This window comes from Coregonus lavaretus, assembly GCF_964263955.1.
Source record: "Coregonus lavaretus genome assembly, chromosome: 11".
In the NCBI taxonomy this organism is placed as follows: Eukaryota; Metazoa; Chordata; class Actinopteri; order Salmoniformes; family Salmonidae; genus Coregonus; species Coregonus lavaretus.
The window spans coordinates 2784510-2807359 of NC_139998.1; the positions used below are offsets into that span (position 1 = coordinate 2784510).

Genomic DNA, 22850 nt, shown 5'->3' on the forward strand with positions numbered 1-22850 from the left:
ATCAACCTAACAAACATGACAGAAAGCCATATCCGCTGGTGTCCATTCTGGGGTGATTGTTCTCGAGGGATGTTGTTCAGAAGTCTAAAAGCGTCCCAGTTAGTTCTCACATTTTCCAACTACCCTGAGCTGAAATTTGAACAGTTCAGCTCAATTCATCTCCGACATAGCCTCCTCAGGCACTTTTATAAAACACAAAACACACTCCATGATGACTAGGATTTTAAGCTGATGGCTGGGTCGTATTCATTAGGGCACACAATAGCAAAATGTTTCCATTCGTTGGCTAATTAATACTAAAGTCCTGAGAAGTCAGTCCCTTGGCTCAGTCATCAGGTTCAGTAACACACTGCTCCACGATCTCCCGCAGGTTGGGGTTCTCCATAGCAGCTGCTACTCTCTCCTTGTCGTTGATCTGTTTGTTAACTAGAGGGAAATGGATAAAACCACAATAAGTTTCCTTCTATTGTCAAACTGCATAAATGTGACCAACTGGGTTTGAACCCAGGTCATCTGCGCGCCACAAGTTGTGTTATCCCACTGAGCTAAAACCTGAAGGTCTGTAAAATGTGACCAATAGGGGATAATGGTTCACCGAATTACCTTCGTTTCATAAAACTAATTCTAGTTGGGCTTTTCAGGTGGAGATACAAATCTAGCCCATGTCTGACATTTCTATTTTATTCAAAATACATTTGCTGGAGATGTGGATAAGGTGGTGTTGTAAGTAATAATACTTACTATCTTCCTCGGTAGAATGAGTTCCTTCAGAAATGTAAATTTCCAACTGTGGAAGAAGAAAAGATAGTTAAACTTTAAAAGAACAAAAAATAAGCATTTAATTTACATTAAGTTGGGGGGGAACTGTGTGTGTATTCCCACAGACAGGTCTAAATCAGGACGAAGGGCTGGAGGTTATGGCCGGGGCCAGTAAACAACCACACCATGCATTTTCATAAAGCTGGCTCGGTACCAGAGGCACCTCATTTTTAACCAGGGCAGCACAAAGGGGAAAAGAAATCACAACACTGTTTTCCATTTCCTTATTGGCTTCAGAGACGACCCTCGAAAAAAAGTAAGACACAAAGCACCCTGTCAACAAAGGTTTTGAAGACAGGAAAATTGGGCAGAATAAATAATTGGATGAAAGAATGTGTTCTTACTAAACACACAAACATTTTCTGCATAAACATTGCTTTACGGATCGGCGTTATGATAAAACTGTCTTCTTCTGACGGGCGTAATGCCACAGCTGCTTACCTTGTGTTTAAACGGCAAGCATCTCTGCAGTTTAACTTGTAAGCACAGGCCTGAAACATACAAGGTACAGAATCATTGACATTGATCTCTGATGTAGGCAATTTGTAAACGCATTCATAAAACATCAGAGCAACACACCACTCACAGGAAGAAAATTGGCCTAATGGGAAGAAGACCATGTAAAAAAGAGCAGAACTGAAAAGAGTGCTTTTTTCATGAGACTGACAGTAACATAAGCCCCCTTCAGAGTTGGTTGGGAACATGTGTAGACATAAAGTAGCTCTATTATGTAAGAGTTCGAACACGGGAATGTGAAATGTTAAATTTGAGCATCATGAAGTTTATATATAGCCTCCACTTTCTCATTCTGAACTTTAATGCGAGTGGGACAGGTGTGGCTTCGTGACAGTGAACAAGAGCAACTGCTCACCGATTTGACAGCTCCAACGCAATTACACCACCAAAACATCAGCTAGGCGGGTGTCAGCTATCGCCGGTTAACACATGATCTTATTGAATTTAGGCCTAAGTAGACCAATGCAACATTAAGTCAGAACACCTTGACAACCTTGTGGAAGTAGAAACTGAAACTTGTGGAAGGAAATGCATTTCACAGAGGCATTCAAGCACTAATCTGCTGTAGGAGGGTTGGAGACACGCCTGCTTGTGCTCCATACAGCTTATCCTTCGAAGGCCACGGGTGCCACAATGGCTTCAAATATATTGCCCCTTGAAAACTTGGCATGCAGCTTTATCATGGCATTTCAAAACGCCCCTATTCATTAAAAAGATAGGAAAAGGGGGCTGCATGGACTCTTGACATTCTGTGCCCACGCTGCCAGCTTTGAGGTAGACAAGAATGTCAGAAATACAGTAGTTGTATCTCTATAAGAATGGTAGCCTGAGAGCCAGTCTGCTTGTGCTATCATGCCAATTTCTTGTCACTCGTTGTCATGTTTGGCTTGACAATGACATCAATGGAGTTGTCAAGAGCACAAACAGATCTGGGACCAGGCTATGAGAATGCCACTGTAGTGTTGTCACATAAACTGTTATATCAGTAAGAGGCTGAATATCTCTTGCTGTTCATGTGAGTTATGAGTTGTTGTTTCTTATCAGTTGAGAGAGACACACCGATTAGTGTAGCCAGAGAGCAGTGGGGGACAGTTGGGGAGAACTTGATAATGATGAGGTATTCGTCCTCTCCAAGATCTTGGACCTCAACACATTTCTCCGTCACAACATCCAGTTCCTCCAACGTGTTAGGCTTCTCAGGGTCTCGAATCGTGCGAATAACATCTGGGGAAAGAAATAGGGATTATGTTGAGGTGAAAACAAGCATGTCACTTATAAATGTTAACTGTTTCAGATGGCTATACGGACAACTAGCTAGTTATCAGTTGAAGTTTACAGTAGTCTGATTGTTTCCTTATCAGAGGAAATATGACATTGTAAAGCAATTGCAGCCTGGCCGGTCCCAGATCTGTTTGTGCCGTCTTGCCATGTAGGCGTGACAACGAACAGGAGTTGTCAGCACACAAACTGATCTGGGACCAGGCTAGAAATAGTGTTTAGGCTAGTGGCAAGTCCACCAAAATGTTGAGATGTCCCAAACCGAGGAATAACAAAACACAATCATGTTTTTCTATATCTCTAAGGTCTCCCATATAGGAAATGGATGGTTATGTAAAAATATTTTACAGCAAAAGAGGTTAAATTGATAGTTATATATATATATATATATACAGTGGGGAAAAAAAGTATTTAGTCAGCCACCAATTGTGCATGTTCTCCCACTTAAAAAGATGAGAGGCCTGTAATTTTCATCATAGGTACACGTCAACTATGACAGACAAAATGAGGGAAAAAAATCCAGAAAATCACATTGTAGGATTTTTTATGAATTTATTTGCAAATTATGGTGGAAAATAAGTATTTGGTCAATAACAAAAGTTTCTCAATACTTTGTTATATACCCTTTGTTGGCAATGACACAGGTCAAACGTTTTCTGTAAGTCTTCACAAGGTTTTCACACACTGTTGCTGGAATTTTGGCCCATTCCTCCATGCAGATCTCCTCTAGAGTAGTGATGTTTTGGGGCTGTCGCTGGGCAACACAGACTTTCAACTCCCTCCAAAGATTTTCTATGGGGTTGAGATCTGGAGACTAGCTAGGCCACTCCAGGACCTTGAAATGCTTCTTACGAAGCCACTCCTTCGTTGCCCGGGCGGTGTGTTTGGGATCATTGTCATGCTGAAAGACCCAGCCACGTTTCATCTTCAATGCCCTTGCTGATGGAAGGAGGTTTTCACTCAAAATCTCACGATACATGGCCCCATTCATTCTTTCCTTTACACGGATCAGTCGTCCTGGTCCCTTTGCAGAAAAACAGCCCCAAAGCATGATGTTTCCACCCCCATGCTTCACAGTAGGTATGGTGTTCTTTGGATGCAACTCAGCATTCTTTGTCCTCCAAACACGATGAGTTGAGTTTTTACCAAAAAGCTATATTTTGGTTTCATCTGACCATATGACATTCTCCCAAATGATCTTCTGGATCATCCAAATGCACTCTAGCAAACTTCAGACGGGCCTGGACATGTACTGGCTTAAGCAGGGGGAAACGTCTTGCACTGCAGGATTTGAGTCCCTAGCGGCGTAGTTTGTTACTGATGGTAGGCTTTGTTACTTTGGTCCCAGCTCTCTGCAGGTCATTCACTAGGTCCCCCCGTGTGGTTCTGGGATATTTGCTCACCGTTCTTGTGATCATTTTGACCCCACGGGGTGAGATCTTGCATGGAGCCCCATATCGAGGGAGATTATCAGTGGTCTTGTATGTCTTCCATTTCCTAATAATTGCTCCCACAGTTGATTTCTTCAAACCAAGCTGCTTACCTATTGCAGATTCAGTCTTCCCAGCCTGGTGCAGGTCTACAATTTTGTTTCTGGTGTCCTTTGACAGCTCTTTGGTCTTGGCCATAGTGGAGTTTGGAGTGTGACTGTTTGAGGTTGTGGACAGGTGTCTTTTATACTGATAACAAGCTCAAACAGGTGCCATTAATACCGGTAACGAGTGGAGGACAGAGGAGCCTCTTAAAGAAGAAGTTACAGGTCTGTGAGAGCCAGAAATCTTGCTTGTTTGTAGGTGACCAAATACTTATTTTCCACCATAATTTGCAAATAAATTCATTAAAAATCCTACAATGTGATTTTCTGGATTTTTTTTTCTCAATTTGTCTGTCATAGTTGACGTGTACCTATGATGAAAATTACAGGCCTCTCTCATCTTTTTAAGTGGGAGAACATGCACAATTGGTGGCTGACTAAATACTTTTTTCCCCCACTGTATATATATATAACGGAAACTTTCACAATTTTTCAACTTCATATTCATCTCCAGCACCACCCCAACATCAACATATGTGAAAATGGCACATTTTCTGTTTTGTATTAAAAAAGACGGAGGAAGATAAGTGTTTCCAATGGCATTATCAACCAATTAGTAGGCAATGCCTACTCATAATTGGGTAAAATCACATGATGCACACGGATGATGTCATCACTTATCTTCCTCTGTCTTTTTTATTACAAAACAGAAAATGTGCCATTTTCACATGACCCCTTCACTTTTCCCACATTTTGTTACATTACAGCCTTATTCTGAAATTGATTAAATAGTTTTTTCCCCCCTCAATCTACCCACAATACTCCATACTGACAAAGCAAAAACAGGTTTTTAGAAATGTTTGCAAATGTATTCAAAATAAAAAACTGAAATATCACATTTATATAAGTATTCAGACCCTTTACTCAGTACTTTGTTTAAGCACCTTTGGCAGAAATTACAGCCTTGAGACTTCTTGGGTATGACACTACAAGCTTGGCACACCTGTATTTGGGGAGTTTCTCCCATTATTCTCTGCAGATCCTCTCAAGCTGTCAGGTTGGATGGGGAGCGTTGCTGCACAGCTATTTTCAGGTCTCTCCAGAGATGTTCGATCGGGTTCAAGTCTGGGCTCTGGCTGGGCAACTGAAGGACATTCAGAGACTTGTCCCGAAGCCACTCCTCCATTGTCTTGGCTGTGTGCTTAGGGTCGTTGTCCTGTTGGAAGGTGAACTTTCGCCCCAGTCTGAGGTCCTGAGCGCTCTGGAGCAGGTTTTCAACAAGGATCTCTCTGTACTTTGCTCCGTTTATCTTTCTCTCGATTCTGACTAGACTCCCAGTCCCTGTCGCTGAAATCCCCACAGCATGATGCTACCATCACCATGCTTCACCATAGGGATGGTATTGGCCAGGTGATGAGCGGTGCCTGGTTTCCTCCAGACGTGACACTTGGCATTCAGGCCAAAGAGTTCACTCTTGGTTTCATCAAAACAGAGAATCTTATTTCTCATTTCTCAAACTCCAATCGGGCTGTCATGTGCCTTTTACTGAGGAGTGGTTTCCGTCTGGACACTACCATAAAGGCCTGATTGGTGGAGTGCTGCAGAGATGGTTGTCCTTCTGGAAGATTCTCCCATCTCCACAGAGGAACTCTGACAGAGTGACCATCGGGTTCTTGGTCACTTCCCTGACCATGGCCCTTCTCCCCCAATTGCTCAGTTTGGCCAGGCGGCCAGCTCTAGGAAGAGTCTTGGTAGTTCCAAACCGCTTCCATTTAAGAATGATGGAGGCCATTGTGTTCTTGGGGACCTTCAATGCTGCAGAAATGTTTTGGTACCCTTCCCCAGATCTGTGCCTCGACACAATCCTGTCTCTGAGCTCTACGGAGAATTAATTTGACCTATGGCTTGGTTTTTGCTCTGACATGCACTGTCAACTATGGGACATTATATAGACAGGTGTGTGCCTTTCCAAATCATGTCCAATCAAGTTGTAGAAACATCTCAAGGATGATCAATGGAAACAGGATGCACCTGAGCTCAATATCGAGTCTCATAGCAAAGGGTCTGAATACTTATGTAAATAAGGTATTCCGTTAATTTTTTATACATTTGCAAAATGTTCTAAAAACTTGTTTTCACTGTCATTATGGGGTATTGTGTGTAGATTGATTTACATTTTAGTCATTTAGCAGACGCTCTTATCCAGAGCGACTTACAGTTAGTGAGTGCATACATTTTCATACTGGCCACCCGTGGGAAACGAACCCACAACCCTGGCGTTGCGAGCGCCATGCTCTACCAACTGAGGATTTTTAAAAAGTTTTTAATCAATTTTAGAATAAGGCTGTAACGTAACAAAATGTAGAAAAAGTGAAGGGGTCTGAATACTTTCAGAATGCACTGTATGTGACCTGTATTTTTGTCACGCAGGACCATGTCCCTATAGCACTGAATGAGAGCAAATTTGCCTTGGAAAGTTGCATATTGAACAGCTACCAAAAAGTGAAGTTTACATTCATCATAAATATATTTTATGTTTGGATATTGGACGTTTACGCGTCAATACCTCTTCGACGGAAGGTCCTATGATGATTAGGCTGATATGTCTAGAATCAGAAGACGATAGAGAGCAAGATACAGCCTTTTTTTTTTCTCTGTTCCTTTTTCAAAAAGTGACTTTAAGTTGGTTTCAATGGGGGGAATATTATGCACTCATGGCCAAGGGACCATCTTAAAAGTGAAATCAGCCGAACCAGGTGTTTACAGAAAAACTTTATTTATTCCTCAACTTTGATTATTTGGTTATTAATTCACCTACAGATCAAAATTGTAATAGCTTCCAGTCCAAATGACATCTAAAACCACTTGATGATAGGTCACTGACCTCCCTCCTCCATATAAATCCAGTTTTTCATTTAACATGTATATTTCCTATGACGTCTAATTTTCAATAGCTCACTGTCCATATGAGCTACAGATCTTCAGACAAGTATGGTGGGTTCCGAAGCTCTTGCAGAGCAAGGGGAACAACTACTTCAAGGTCTCAGAGCGAGTGACGTCACCGGTTGAAACGCTACTAGCGCGCACCGCTAACTAGCTAGCCATTTCACACCAGTTACACATAGTACAGGAGGGAGGTCAGTGACCAAATATCAAGTGGTTTTACAGGTATATGTCATGTGGATAGGAGGCTATTGAAAATGTGATCAGTACGTGAATTAATATCTAAAGCTGCAATAGGACAAATATTTGCAGAGAATCAAAGGGGATTAATAAAAAATTAAATGGTGTAGCTTTAATCTGAGACGTGAAGGAACCCACTGCCCTCGTCTGTAGAGCTGTAGCTCATATGGATATGAAGGTATTGCAAATTAGACCTATTCTAATGAATGTAGCATGGTTTTGGGGGGGGGGGGGGGGGGGGGGGGTCAGTGACTTCACATTATGTGGTTTTACATCTCCATTTCACCTGGTTGGAAGCTTTTGAAAAGTATCCTTGTAAATGGGTCAAATACAGCACAGTAGTTAGAGGTAACTAATACAAATGTTGGGCCCTTCAGCGACTGGGGTGTTATCTTCATATAGGGCTAACCCACCGGAATGGGAGTGCAAAAACGTATATATTTTTTTGGTTTAAATGTAATCAATTACATGTATGTAGGGCAGACAATTGACTGCTCGTATTCCACATTTTTGCAATATCAGTTTCCAATATTGGGTTACCTCGGGTAAGGGTATCTAAAAAAAACTAAAGCCCTTGAGTATTGGCCACTAGCCAAGTTAGTTAGCATATCTGAAAGTCATTCTAGCACGCAGACTAGAAAACAGTTAACTAGCGCTCTCGCTGTTTCAAGATGCAAATAAACCAATTTACCGTATACTTCTAACGCTTTCTCCTCCATCTTTTTGGACCTTGGTGCATTCTTGCTGTCTGACAATCCGGAGAACTGCAATAGTTTTACTTTAAGCGAGACAAGGCTAGACACTTTTTAAATGTTTCAAATATCGCCATACCCATATCCTCGTGAAGCTTTTTAGGTGACTTTGACGTCAGTGTTTTCACGGGCATCTAAACGGGACGTTTCGTGAACAGTTTACTAAAACATACTACCATACGGATTGGCTCATCAACGCAGTTAACTTTTTAAAACAAGATTGAAGTTTACAAATCTGCGTATTGTATGTGACAAACGACAGCCTGTGGTATTGGCTGATTACTTACTCCTTCAGTTACTGCCGCCTTCAGATTTAAGGCAAAAGCAATCGTTGCTAGATCTATTAAAATTCGGGTTCCTCCTGTGTATGCATAATTATTGAGGGTGAAATTATTATTTGATGTATTTATAAATTAAATTCTCTATAATTTTCCTTAATTCAAACGACAATTTGTGGTGTAAAATATCGAGGTTTCAACAGTATTCTTGTTTGACTAGTACAGTCTTTTTTTTTTCTCCTATTGGGCAATAGCTTATCAGCTGATACAGAGAACGCATGTCATGTGATTTGTGTCAGGATGTAGGTAAGAATGTTTACATGAAAGAGGAACGTCATCAAATAATATGGATATACTGACAAGATACATGTCTCTCCGCCCTAACAATAAGTCGTTGTCCACAAAGCGGATGTATTTTTATTATAACTAACCCAAGATAGCCTGTAGTTTCCAATGGGAGCAAATGAATCATAGGCTGCATTCCAAACACGTAAAAGACACACCCTCTTCTTCTTCGGTATAATGGCGTTCGCAACAATTATATGTGCATTCTGCCACCTACTGTACAAGTGGATAATAAGGATCCAAAAATGCGGGGTAAAAAATACATTAATACAAAATTCCATACAAACTATCAGTAACGAAATGTTAATTAAACTAAATCAGCCAGCTTTTCTGTTTTAATCAGGTCCCTGGACAGGCTCAGAAGGATCCTGTGATGGTGGGACATTTCCTGGCGACAGTAGTCCTTGCAATGCTTCTGCTGTTAAGTCTTGGAGGCCCAAAAACGTATAATGATGTCCAGCTGCTTGGACACTTGTGCAGTACAATTAATAACTGTGGCTATAAATACTACAACATCCACCTTTTTCAAAATAAGTGTAACCAGATCACTTGATTGAAGTAAAACATGTGCAACCGGTTGTGGTGCATCCACCGCCATCTCTTCTTCAGAACTGTGGCCTCTTTCCCCTTCAACGCTCTTCACCGCCTCCACATAGGAGATTTGCTGTACAGCCCTGATTCTTGACACCTCAACCTCTTTCACCCTAACAGGGCACTCAGGGAATTCGGAAATATGATCCCCACCACAGTTGCAACGTTTTACATTCACAGACTCTTCAATAACATATTCCTTCCGTCTACAAAAACTTTACATTTACAATACATTTACGTCATTTAGCAGACGCTCTTATCCAGAGCGACTTACAAATTGGTGCATTCACCTTAACCTTTAATTCAGTATAATATCCTAATTTAGCACAAGTTGTAAGTATAGGATTGAACAATGGCGACGAGGATAACGTTTGAAAACGATAGTTAAACCTGAAAAGTGAGTTAGTGTCGTCAAGATGGAAAACACTACCAAAGTTTGACTGCTACAGTGAGCCTGCTACGCTAGGTCCACGCTGGACCAGGTGATTGATGGCATTTGAGCTGTTCGTGGATGGTAAAGGATTAATACTATCCCGTGACGTTGATGCGGTTACAAGACAACGGAGGATAGCTTTGCTTCTACACTACCGGTCAAAAGTTTTAGAACACCTACTCATTCATGGGTTTTTCTTTATTTTTACTATTTTCTACATTGTAGAATAATAGCGAAGACATCAAATAACACATATGGAATCATGTAGTGACCAAAAAAGTGTTAAACAAATCAAAGTATATGTTATATTTGAGATTCTTCAAATAGCCACCCTTTGTCTTGATGACAGCTTTGCACACTCTGTACTATTCCACCTGAGGGAAGATGTGGAGAAAAAGATAGAGGAGCTACAAAACATGGACTTAATCAAGAGAGTGGATGGTGCCACACCATGGGTGAATCTGGTAGTGGTAGTGCCAAAACCAGACGGTGACATAAGACTGTGTCTGGACATGAGACAAGCAAACACAGAAGTTTACAGACCTTGTAATTAAGTAATTATCCTATACTGCAAGGGGTAAAGAAAAGCAGTATAAACTGAAAAGTGACAAGTACAAAGGACTAATGCGAAGACTGAATGTTTGAGTTATGTTGTGAAAAAGTTGCAGAATGTTTTGTTACAGAAAAAATAAATAATAATAGTAATTCTGTTTCGTTTTGCTTAGAAGTAGGCTTAAAAAGGAAAGTCCATTAGGAGAACAGAAGTAATAAGACAAGATTTCAGTTGTTTATTGGTAACACAAAAGGTTGCTATACAGGTAAAGAATGAGTGTTGTTGTGTATGTCAGGTTGACATTGAAGTTCATATCCAAGTAAAGGGAAGGGATGTCCTGTATTGATGTGACGTACTGATATATGACGTCACCACGTCAGTAAAGGAATGTGGGGCTTGTTACACGGACAGTGATGAGTAAAGACATGTTGAAGTTTACCTCAGAGTCTGGTTGATTTAATTCAGTATAATATCCTAATTTGTACTCCTGAGTGGCGCAGTGGTCTAAGGCACTGCATCGCAGTGCTAACTGTGCCACTAGAGATCCTGGTTCGCATCCAGGCTCTGTCGCAGCCGGCCGCGACCGGGAGACTCATGGGCGGCGCACAATTGGCCCAGCGTCGTCTAGGGTAGGGGAGGGAATGGCCGGCAGGGATGTAGCTCAGTTGATAGAGCATGGCGTTTGCAACGCCAGGGTTGTGGGTTCGATTCCCACGGGGGGCCAGTATGAAAAAAAAAAAAAATAATAATAATGTAGGCACTAACTGTAAGTCGCTCTGGATAAGAGCGTCTGCTAAATGACGTAAATGTAATTTAGCACAAGTTGTAAGTATAGGATTGAACAGCATCCACTTTTCCGAACACCTTCTTCACCATCCTCGTGACTTCAAAAGAGTTTCCCAAATAAACATCTTTATCCAAAAAACGTACTCCAACAAGAAACGATTCATCAGACTCATATTCCACAACAATTGTAACCTTTTTTGTTCCTGTTACGAGAATTTCTATCTCTAATTCAACCTAAGCTTGAATCATTACCAGAGGTTGTAAGGCTCTGTTTTTAATCATAAATGATTCAAGGTCCACAACCAGCAAGAATGATCTGTATTTTTATTCATGGAGAGCTCTGGCGCCCCAAAACACATACATACTGTTTTATACCCCTTGACACACAAAGGCACTTTGCTCCGCCCACCTTTAGGAGGCTTTCTTAAACAGTTTCCACCTTCTCCTTCACCCTGGAATGTTTAGTCCCGCCCCCCTCTGCTAGTCGTTTGACACTACATTCTAATTCTAACACCGTTTACACATTTTATACTGTATTTGGGGTGAAATCCTTTAGTCATTAAGCTTAAAATACAAATTAATCTATCAGTTCCATTCTTGGACTTCACTGTTGTCCGCTCATCTTTCTTGCTAACTGTACTCGACCCGCTTTCAGCTTCAAACGACACTTCTGCTTCCGCCATCTCACCAAGACACACCCTCCCCCCTCAGCCCTCAAATTAAGTAGACTCTGATGACGTGTCAGGAGGTATGATGAGATGACTGTAAGTCGCTCTGGATAAGAGCGTCTGCTAAATGACTAAAAGAAATACAAATAAAAATGACAGTTGTCACAATTTTTTTTCAGTCATCATGGAACCACCGGTAGCTGTTGTGTGTGCTTTGTATGCGCTAGAGTCAATTATGATTGCATTTCATATCTTCTACTTTTTTACCAGTTGTAGGTAAGCTATTTAGATTGTAATTATGGAGACACCTGTTTCCAACTATTTTTTCCATAAAATATATTAATATGCACATCAATAAATAATGGAGACTGGAAAACAACTTTGGGCGCACTAGGGCGCATTACATAAATAATCTCGGAGGTGGTTTAAACTGCATTCTAATGTTGACTTTGCTTAAAGAAAATGTATCAAGCGAAGTGCTTTATGCATGCTCAGTTCTTGGGTCTCGGGGGCTGCCAGAGTGGTTCTTTTTATGGGGAAAAGTCCTCAATGAAATTGACATTAGGCTAAATGTGGAGAATGATACATTTGCCTCTGTTGGCCACCAAGTAGCCTATTAATGTATATACCATTGATACAATAAATACACTGCTCAAAGAAATTAAGGGAACACTTAAACAACACAATGTAACTCCAAGTCAATCACACTTCTGTGAAATCAAACTGTCCACTTAGGAAGCAACACTGATTGACAATAAATGTCACATGCTGTTGTGCAAATGGAATAGACAACAGGTGGAAATTATAGGCAATTAGCAAGACACCCCCAATAAAGGAGTGGTTCTGCAGGTGGTGACCACAGACCACTTCTCAGTTCCTATGCTTCCTGGCTGATGTTTTGGTCACTTTTGAATGCTGGCAGTGCTTTCACTCTAGTGGTAGCATGAGACAGAGTCTACAACCCACACAAGTGGCAGGTAGTGCAGCTCATCCAGGATGGCACATCAATGCGAGCTGTGGCAAGAAGGTTTGCTGTGTCTGTCAGCGTAGTGTCCAGAGCATGGAGGCGCTACCAGGAGACAGGCCAGTACATCAGGAGACGTGGAGGAGGCCGTAGGAGGGCAACAACCCAGCAGCAGGACCGCTACCTCCGCCTTTATGCAAGGAGGAGCAGGAGGAGCACTGCCAGAGCCCTGTAAAATGACCTCCAGCAGGCCACAAATGTGCATGTGTCTGCTCAAACGGTCAGAAACAGACTCCATGAGGGTGGTATGAGGGCCCGACGTCCACAGGTGGGGGTTGTGCTTACAGCCCAACACCGTGCAGGACGTTTGGCATTTGCCAGAGAACACCAAGATTGGCAAATTCGCCACTGGCGCCCTGTGCTCTTCACAGATGAAAGCAGGTTCACACTGAGCACATGTGACAGACGTGACAGAGTCTGGAGACGCCGTGGAGAATGTTCTGCTGCCTGCAACATCCTCCAGCATGACCGGTTTGGCGGTGGGTCAGTCATGGTGTGGGGTGGCATTTCTTTGGGGGGCCGCACAGCCCTCCATGTGCTCGCCAGAGGTAGCCTGACTGCCATTAGGTACCGAGATGAGATCCTCAGACCCCTTGTGAGACCATATGCTGGTGCGGTTGGCCCTGGGTTCCTCCTAATGCAAGACAATGCTAGACCTCATGAGGCTGGAGTGTGTCAGCAGTTCCTGCAAGAAGAAGGCATTGATGCTATGGACTGGCCCGCCCGTTCTCCAGACCTGAATCCAATTGAGCACATCTGGGACATCATGTCTCGCTCCATCCACCAACGCCACGTTGCACCACAGACTGTCCAGGAGTTGGTGGATGCTTTAGTCCAGGTCTGGGAGGAGATCCCTCAGGAGAACATCCGCCACCTCATCAGGAGCATGCCCAGGCGTTGTAGGGAGGTCATACAGGCACGTGGAGGCCACACACACTACTGAGCCTCATTTTGACTTGTTTTAAGGACATTACATCAAAGTTGGATCAGCCTGTAGTGTGGTTTTCCACTTTAATTTTGAGTTTTTAATTTTGACTCCAAATCCAGACCTCCATGGGTTGATACATTTGATTTCCATTGATAATTTTTGTGTGATTTTGTTGTCAGCACATTCAACTATGTAAAGAAAAAAGTATTTAATAAGATTATTTCATTCATTCAGATCTAGGATGTGTTATTTTAGTGTTCCCTTAATTTTTTTGAGCATTGTATGTTGAAATGACGACTTCACTGGAGTCATTGCAAATCAATTTATGCCACTTGTGTAGCCTACCTGGAGCAAACCAATTTAATAAATAGCCTATAACTTCAGTTTATTGTTGTTGTAGCCTTGTGTTATTATGCAATTATTAATGGACATGTTTAGTTAATTAAATTGGAAATGATCAAAGCTCTATCGCAATTGCCGAGCAGTTGTTAGAACGCATTAGATTGATGGTAACAGTAGTCAGGTTAGGCTACAGTTAGAACCAATTCTAAAAAAATAAACACTGGCTGATGTTGACAAGCGTGTTCAGTTGATATACATATTATTAATATTGAATTCAGTAATTGAAATTATGATGCCATCCTCAGTAGGTTATTCCAGCAGGCTACTGGGAAACACAAGCACTTCTTACCTGGAAATCGCCTCGCTATTCAAGTTGAATAAATGTGTCTGTTAATTTGAACTAAGCAAGCTGTTAAATCGTTCAGTTTACATCTTGTCTACATCTTGTCTAGGCTACTGTAGACTATCTGAAATGAGATGTAGGCCTATCAGGGGCTATAGGCTACCTGCCTTTATCTAAGTAAACCATGGCAAAATGTAATTACAATCATAAACCCTGATTTTAGTCTGTAGCCTATGCCTATTGAAATTACAAGTCAATCTCGCAAATGGGCCATTTATAACGGTTTGTAGTCTTAACATCTGGCACATAATAACAGCACAATTGGCAGAAAAAAGCCTATCATTAGTTTTTTTGTTGATCCAAGTGTTTCTTTCTCAGAGATTGAGATCCTCTGTCCAACTTTCATCACTCAAACTCACCTGTTGGATTTACTATAGTTATGCACATGTGCAAAGGGGATTTATTTACATTATAAACCTGGTTCGAGCCTTGAATGCTGATTGGCTGAAAGCCGTGGTATATCAGACCATATTCCACCGGTATGACAAAACATAACTTTTTACTGACAGAACATAACTTTTTCCTGTTCTAATAATAATAAGCCACCCCGGGGTTTATGATATATGGCCAATATACCACGGCTAACGGTTGTATCCAGGCACTCCGCGTTGCGTCATGCTTAAGAACAGCCCTTAGCAGTGGTATACTGGCCAAATACCATACCCCCTTGTGCCTTATTGCTTAATCATAGCAGTCAAATGAGTTAAATCGACATCCATTGGAAAATGATCTGGCGAGTTTAATCAGGGCAAATTTTATTTTTTCTTGCCACATATTCAAATTCCTCTATTACGTCATATCATAGCTTGCAATAATTCTTATTTTGAGGAAACTTACATTTTGCTTCTAACGTTATTACAAGTTACTATGATATTCCATCTTAATTGGCTTGATAACGTTATGGAAAAAGGGTTTATTGTATAAATATGGCAACTCCTCTCTTGCTGTGAAACATTTTTTGGGGGCTAGTTTTCAGGCCTTTTAGGCGCATTTTGAGTGGTCATTGGGCTAGAAATTTGTCAACCCTGATTTCATGTGTGTCAAAAGAACAAAAGGAGAAAGCACTGTGGATGTACAAATTATCGATGCATGAAGTGGAATGCTATGATTATCGGAGTAGGGCACCGAAAAAAGGTGTCATATCTGGAGTCTTGATGGATATTGAGGCTTTTTGGTTTAAGACGAACATGCCAGGATTTTTTAAATTTTTTTAGTCATTTAGCAGATGCTCTTATCCAGAGCGACTTACAGGAGCAGTTAGGGTTAAGTGCCTTGCTTAAGGGCACATAGACAGATTTTTCACCTAGTCGGCTCGGGGATTAGAACCAGCAACCTTTCGGTTACTGGCACAACGCTCTTACCCACTAAGCTACCTGCCGCCCCAGTAATTGTCGGTTCACGTCCCTTAACCTGCTCTATGAATGGAAAGAAGGAGGAAAGCCTTTCTGTATTATTGATGTTTGATGAAGAAGTTCTCCCGACCCATGTAAAGCTGGGATATATGAGAAATGCGGTGCGAGCTTATGTAGAAAAGCCACTTCAATGTCATAAATGTACAAATATCATTGTTGAAGACTCTGAGGATGCACAGCGTTGCAAACGTGATGGGAATCACGTTCCCTGAGTGCCCTCTTATGGTGAAGGAGGTCAAAGTAGAAGGATCAGGGCTGTTGAGAAGTTCTCCTATGCAGAGGCAGTGAAAATTGTAGAAGCAGTAAGTAGAGATGATGAAGCTATGGCAGTGGATGATGCCCAACAGTCTGTGGATGTCAGTCAGTTGAGAGATCCAGAAATACTAATCGTGAAGAAGGTTGATTTTGTTGTGTTTATTGCTCAGGTGATTAATTGTACAGGACAAACTAACTGGAAATGATTGTGAAAGCGGCTAAAAGGTTATTGGATCTCCAGGATTTCACAGCTGAAACATTGCAGGGAGTACCGTCTGAAGATGCTTCCCCTTCTCAGGCCCCAGCGCCTTTGTAGGGATCTGAGTACATTTTACTAAGTGAAGGAGTACATTGACTTTAGTTTTTAGTTTTAAGAGAATAATAATTATTATTTTGTATTTATTTTGTTAAAGTAGCTCAGTTTTTACCCCACCCAGTAGGTGGGTATGAAAATGTATGCACTCACTAACTGTAAGTCGCTCTGGATAAGAGCGTCTGCTAAATGACAAAAAAATTTAAAACTGTGGCGGCAATACACCTTTTTGGATGTGGCCAATAAAACCTAGAAGAAGAAGCAGAAGGGAACGCCTACTCTGGGAAGTGTGCGTGTGCAATAACGCAATTCGCCCAGCGCTCCTATTAAACAATTTTAAGGGTAAAGTCTACAAAACGCAGTCCACTCTGTTTGTTACAGATTCTAGTTTTAGAAACAGAAAACTGTATGGAGATCAAATGTTTCATTACATTTTAGTCATTTAGCAGACGCTCTTATCCAGAGCGACTTACTTTTTCCCATACTGGTCCCCTGTGGGAATCAAACCCACAACCCTGGCGTTGAGAAAATTTGCAGAATCTCGGCCAAAATCCATCTTCTCCCACTTGCCGGCCACTGGGCTTCCTCTCATGACCATATTTGATAGTGAGTGGAAACGCCAACCGGATGCTTCACATTTATACATCCGGTGAAATATCTGGCTCATTGTTCTATCTTTGACGGCGGGCTGTCTAGCTCCCGCCTATGCCAAGAGTGTGCAAAGCTGTCATCAAGGCAAAAGGTGGCTATTTGAAGAATCTCAAATATAAAATATATTTTGATTTGTTTAACACTTTTTTGGTTACTACATGATTCCATGTGTGTTATTTCAAAGTTTTGATGTCTTCACTTTATTCTACAATGTACAAAATAGTAAAAATAAAGAAAAACCCTTGAATGAGTTCTAAAACTTTTGACCGGTAGTGTACACCCGTTGTAAAGCGGATTAATGTGCTTCATTTTAAGAAGTTATTTGGCCACTTTAGTTGTGATACAAAACTTATCAAAACATATAGGCCTATGGGCTAGGCTACATGAGGTGTGCGACTATGATTAGAAAAAGTCGCAAAAACAAGCATGCGCTGTTTGCCATAAGCTGGGTATCATTCACAAGTGATAATACATCATTCACAAGTGAGAGGCTAATATTGTCACCCATCACACTATTCTTGAAGTAATCTTGTCTTTACATGTACTAAATAATATATGTGTGACATGTTTTAACCATTATCATGCAGAGGAAAAAACATGTCATGTATGCACTTAAATAGCAAATGGAGGACGCTTTTCCCATGGTTCATTTTCATGCCAGCCAGGTAGGCTATACTCCTGTTTTAAAGAGAAGCAATATGCTTAATATTAGGAAGGTTGAGAAATATATATGGTAGGCCTTGACTATAGAAAGCTGATGGGATCCTCCACTTTTTAATAGAGGCCATCACTGTGTTTTCTCACGCAATTGCATAGTCTATGGAAATGTTGCGCAACATGAGCTCATGGGCTCTCATGAAGTGTTTGATTCGATTTTTGATTACATTTGCATTGATGTCAGAGTCATTAGAGGGACAATAGAGTGCTGCGTACCAGGCAGTTAGCAAGTTTGGTAGGCTACTAATGACCATCATCAGCATCAGAGCTTGGAGAAGCCTAATTACCGTGACTAAACGGTCACATGGAATTTGACTGCCATCATTACATGACTCGTGACAGCTGGTGTGGTGGTAATACGGTCACCGTAACAGCCCTAAATCTGCATCAAATTCAACATGATAAAGATGTTGCACAGATATGAAACTCGAGATAATTCTGCATTAGAAGTCGCTCTCATCCCGAGAACAACCTGTGAACATTTTGTGGACACAGTGTCACGGATTTAGCTGAGGCTGCTCCTCCTCCTTGCTCGGGCAGGCTTCGGCGTTCGTCGTCCCCGGAGTACTAGCTGCCACCGATCTAGGTTTCAGCAATCATCTAGATTGGTCTGCTTTGTGTCCACCTGTTTCCCATTAGTGTTGATGGTTTCCCTTTATAACCCCTGTCTGTCATTCGTTTGTTGTGTGTGATTGTTCTCCGTTTGTTTTCGGCAGGACTGTGTATTGCGATTATTGTTCCTCCCTGTTTTGGAGGTTTTGTTGTTTTGTACTTTTCATTACGTTTATTAGTAAAGTACATCTGCCAGTCTCTGTGTCCTGCGCTTGACTTCGTTCACCGCATACACATTTATCCTGACACACAGCAAAAGCCAAAATGGCCGAAGGCTGCTCCTTGCTCTGCTGCTTTAGTGGTACTGGTTCACACTTGTGTGTGTGGAGGAGGATGCTGTTATTATATCTTCAAAATGTTCACTAATTGAATGAATTCCCCCTTGTTTGTAGCTTTTCCTGGCAGGAGGTGGCAGTTTACAATGGAGCCTGTGGCAGCAATATTTTGAAACGCCACTCAGCTGCGTGTTATGTCCATTTTTATAGTTGACTCTGTTTGTCATCTCTCTCCCTCTCCTCTTGCGGCTGCTTCCCACACTCACCAAGCACAGCCCCATGTCAATCAAGCAGTGCAGTTCCTCCTCCTCGCTATTAGATTCATTATAAGTTTGCTGTTCTGTTAGGTCAAATGCAGCTATTCCAAACCAGAATGATGCTGCTTTCCACTTTGCTTCTTACACTCGTACCCGTATACAGGTTGAAAATTGCAGATTTGGACGCTGATAAGCGTACAGTAACATGCTATACATGACGTTAGAGCTCTGGGTCTCCGCTTCACAGCATTGTATGGGTTTTGACTGACAGCCATTCTGAACTTGAGCACCGTGTGCGACAAGAAGTTTCCCCCATTCCTCACGTTAATAGGGAATTGTTTTGTTGTCTGAGTGAGGGAATGCTGTAAATTAAGAGGACTCGATGTACACTACCGTTCAAAAGTTTGGGGTCACTTAGAAATGTCCTTGTTTTCAAAAGAAAAGCAATTTTGATGTCCATTAAAATAACATGAAATTGATCAGAAATACAGTGTAGACATTGTTAATGTTGTAAATGGCTATTGTAGCTGGAAACGGCGGCTGATTGTTAATGGAATATCTACATAGGCATACAGAGGCACATTATCAGCAACCATCAGTCCTGTGTTCCAATGGCACGTTGTGTTTGCTAATCCAAGTTTAATCCATACCCTGTGGACGGCGCTTGATTGGAGCCAATTTCCTCCTACAACAGGACAATGACCCAAAGCACAGCTCCAAACTATGCAATAACTATTTAGGGAAAAAGCAGTCAGCTGATATTCTGTCTATAATGGAGTGGCCAGCACAGTCACCGGATCTCAACCCTATTGAGCTGTTGTGGGAGCAGCTTGACCGTATGGTACGTAAGAAGTGCCCATCAAGCCAATCCAACTTGTGGGAGGTGCTTCAGGAAGCACGGGGTGAAATCTCTTCAGATTACCTCAACAAATTGACAACTAGAATGCCAAAGGTATTGGTAATTGCTGCAAATGGAGGATTCTTTGACAAAAGCAAATTTTATGAACACAATTATTATTTCAATTAAAAATCATTATTTCTAACCTTGTCAATGACTTCATTTTGCTTTATTTCCTATTCAAACTCATTTCATGTATGTTTTCATGGAAAACAAGGACATTTCTAAGTGACCCCAAACTTTTGAACGGTAGTGTATACTGAACAAAAATATAAACGCAACATTTAAAGTGTTGGTCCCATGTTTCATGAGCTGAAATAAAAGATTCCAGAAATGTTCCATATGCACAAAAAGCTTATTTCTCTCAAATTTTGTGCACACATTTGTTTACATCCCTGTTAGTGAGCATTTCTCCTTTGCCAATATAATTCATCCACCTGAGGTGTGGCATACCAAGAAGCTGATTAAACAACATGATCATTACACAGGTGCACCTTGTGCTGGGGACAATAAAAGGCCACTCTAAAATGTGCTGTTTATTCACACAACACAATGCCACAGATGTCTCAAATTTTGAGGGATCGTGCAATTAACATGCTGACTGCAGGAATGTCAACCAGAGCTGTTGCCAGATAAGTTAATGTTCATTTCTCTACCATAAGCCGCCTCAAGTCTTTATAGAGAATTCGGCAGTACGTCCAACCGGCCTCACAACCGCAGACCACGTGTAACCACGCCAGCCCAAGACCTCCACATCCGGCTTCGGGATCGTCTGAGACCAGCCACCCCGGACAGCTGATGAAACTGAGGAGTATTTCTGTCTGTAATAAAGCCCTTTTGTGGGGAAACACTCATTCTGATTTGCTGGGCCTGACTCTCCAGTGGGTGGGCCTATGCCCTCCCAGGCCCACCCCTGGCTGCGCGCCTGCCCAGTCATGGGAAATCCATGGATTAGAACTTTAAATGTATTTCAATTGACTGATTTCCTTTATATGAACTGTAACACAGTAAAATCGTTGAAATTGTTGGATGTTGCGTTTATATTTTTGTTCAGTATGTTTTTAAATATGAGACGTTGATGATTATAATAAATACTGCTTTGATGTCATAAAAGCAAGCCAAACACCCGTGAGTCCAAATGGCGCTTCATATTTCCATATAATAAAACTCATGTAATAAAATGTCAACGTTCATGATCACTATGTTTGATGTACAGGTACAAGATTACATTGTGTCATACCCAGAATGAGGCTATGTTTGTTGTATTGTGAAGAAAATTTGCCATGGACCACGCATCTGAAGGCACTCATGACTCCATTCTATGCTCACCAAATTACGATCTTCTTCTCTGAATTGCCTTGTGAAAGCCTAACACTGTACGAAAGTTTTTTATAATTTAGCTAGTCATGTTGGCAATAACACAAGCATTCAAATGATGCCAACCAGACCTAGATTGTGATTCATAATGGACTGTTTTTGGATTGAGTAAACAACAACAGTAACTGTGTGATGGCAGGGCTGTGTTCCAAACAAAACAATAATAAATGTGTGTTCTCTACTTCCTCAACGGCACAGCTCGGAGAGCTAAGAAAAAAAACACCTTATAGTTGAAGACTCTTCTTTCAAACTGTGCACACTTTGGAGAGGTGTGTGGCCACTTGGAGACACCAGTTAGACCTCTTACTCAAGCCCTTGTCATTTTTTTGTGTTCTGCTGCACCTACCCCAAATTTTAGTCTGTTGGTCACAGATACCTTTAAAAAAAAAGGTAGTGGCGTGGATCAGAAAACCAGTCAGTACCTGGTGTGACCACCATTTGCCTCATGCAGCGCGACACATCTCCTTCGCATAGAGTTGATCAGGCCTGTGGAATGTTGTCCCACTCTTCAATGGCTGTGCAAAGTTGCTGGATATTGGCCGGAACTGGAACACGCTGTCGTTCACGTCGATCCAGAGCATCCCAAACATGCTCAATAGGTGAGATGTCCGGTGAATATGCTCGCCATTGAAGAACTGGGACATTTTCAGCTTCCAGGAATTGTGTACAGATCCTTACGACATGGGACTGTGCATTAACATGCTGAAATATGAGGTGATGTTGGCAGATGAATGGCACGACAATGGGCCTCAGGATCTCATCACGGTATCTCTGTGCATTCAAATTGCCATTGATAAAATGCAATTGTGTTTGTTGTCCGTAGCTTATTCCTACCCATACCATAACCCCACCGCCACCATGGGGCACTCTGTTCACAACGTTGACATCAGCAAACCGCTTGCCCACATGACGCTATACACGCTGTCTGCCATCTGCCCGGTACAGTTGAAACCGGGATTCATCCGTGAATAGCACACTTCTCCAGAGTGCTAGTGGCCATTGAAGGTGAGCATTTGCCCACTGAAGTCAGTTACAACGGCGAACTGCAGTCAGGTCAAGACCCTGGTGAGGACGACGAGCATGCATATGAGCTTCCCTGAGACGGTTGCTGACAGTTTATGCAGAAATTCTTCGGTTGTGCAAACCCACAGTTTCATCAGCTGTTCCGGGTTATCTTGGCAAAGGAGAAATGCTTCAACCTGCATAGTTGCCAACTGTATAACTCCAAAATCCAGTTGACATTATAATTCTGATTTGCTGCCGCATGGTCTTGACATGTTATTGAAGTAGAAAAGTTTATAGTAATGGAAATAGAAACTCCAGTGCACTGGTGACCTTGATGCCTTACAAATTGAACAGATCTTATATTTAGTCTCAATAGACTTTCATCAGGGATTTTTACTGCTACATTACTAGGAGAGGAGGACCTAACCTGAGTTTGTATGGTCTCTGGTCGGCGGTTCAAGATTTCAATAATACAGTGGTTTCTCCTTATTCTCCCCTTCTTTATCCACAGAGCTGGATGAGAACCTGCAGGAGTGTGTGGAGATCCTGGATGGTTACGTCTCGGACCTGCGCACCTTCTTGAAGAGGTATCCCTGGCCAACAGGGGGTGACACTTCCATCCCGGTCCCATCCCAAACACCTGTG

General features: G+C 41.8%; 1 protein-coding gene across 1 annotated transcript; it reads right to left on the reverse strand.

Moving 5' to 3' along the window:
- Positions 1-209: 209 nt before the first annotated feature.
- LOC311136859 (cytosolic iron-sulfur assembly component 2A) lies at positions 210-8395 on the reverse strand. Its single transcript, XM_084171157.1, has 5 exons — positions 8022-8395; positions 2395-2559; positions 1261-1310; positions 742-787; positions 210-426 (listed from the first exon to the last, which is right to left on the reverse strand). Exons 1-5 carry the CDS (start codon positions 8047-8049, stop codon positions 326-328), a joined length of 390 nt encoding a protein of 129 aa, XP_084027283.1. The 5' UTR covers positions 8050-8395; the 3' UTR covers positions 210-325.
- Between the last annotated feature and the right edge of the window lie 14455 nt (positions 8396-22850).

Excerpts from the sequence above, each read along its gene's own strand:
- LOC311136859 (XM_084171157.1), bottom strand. The coding sequence starts at position 8,049 with ATGGAGGAGAAAGCGTTAGAAGTATACG. Across the intron at positions 2,560-8,021 it reads GAAAGCGTTAGAAGTATACG|ATGTTATTCGCACGATTCGA; the intron begins GTAAATTGGTTT and ends TTCTTTCCCCAG. Across the intron at positions 427-741 it reads TCATTCTACCGAGGAAGATA|TTAACAAACAGATCAACGAC; the intron begins GTAAGTATTATT and ends ATTTCCCTCTAG.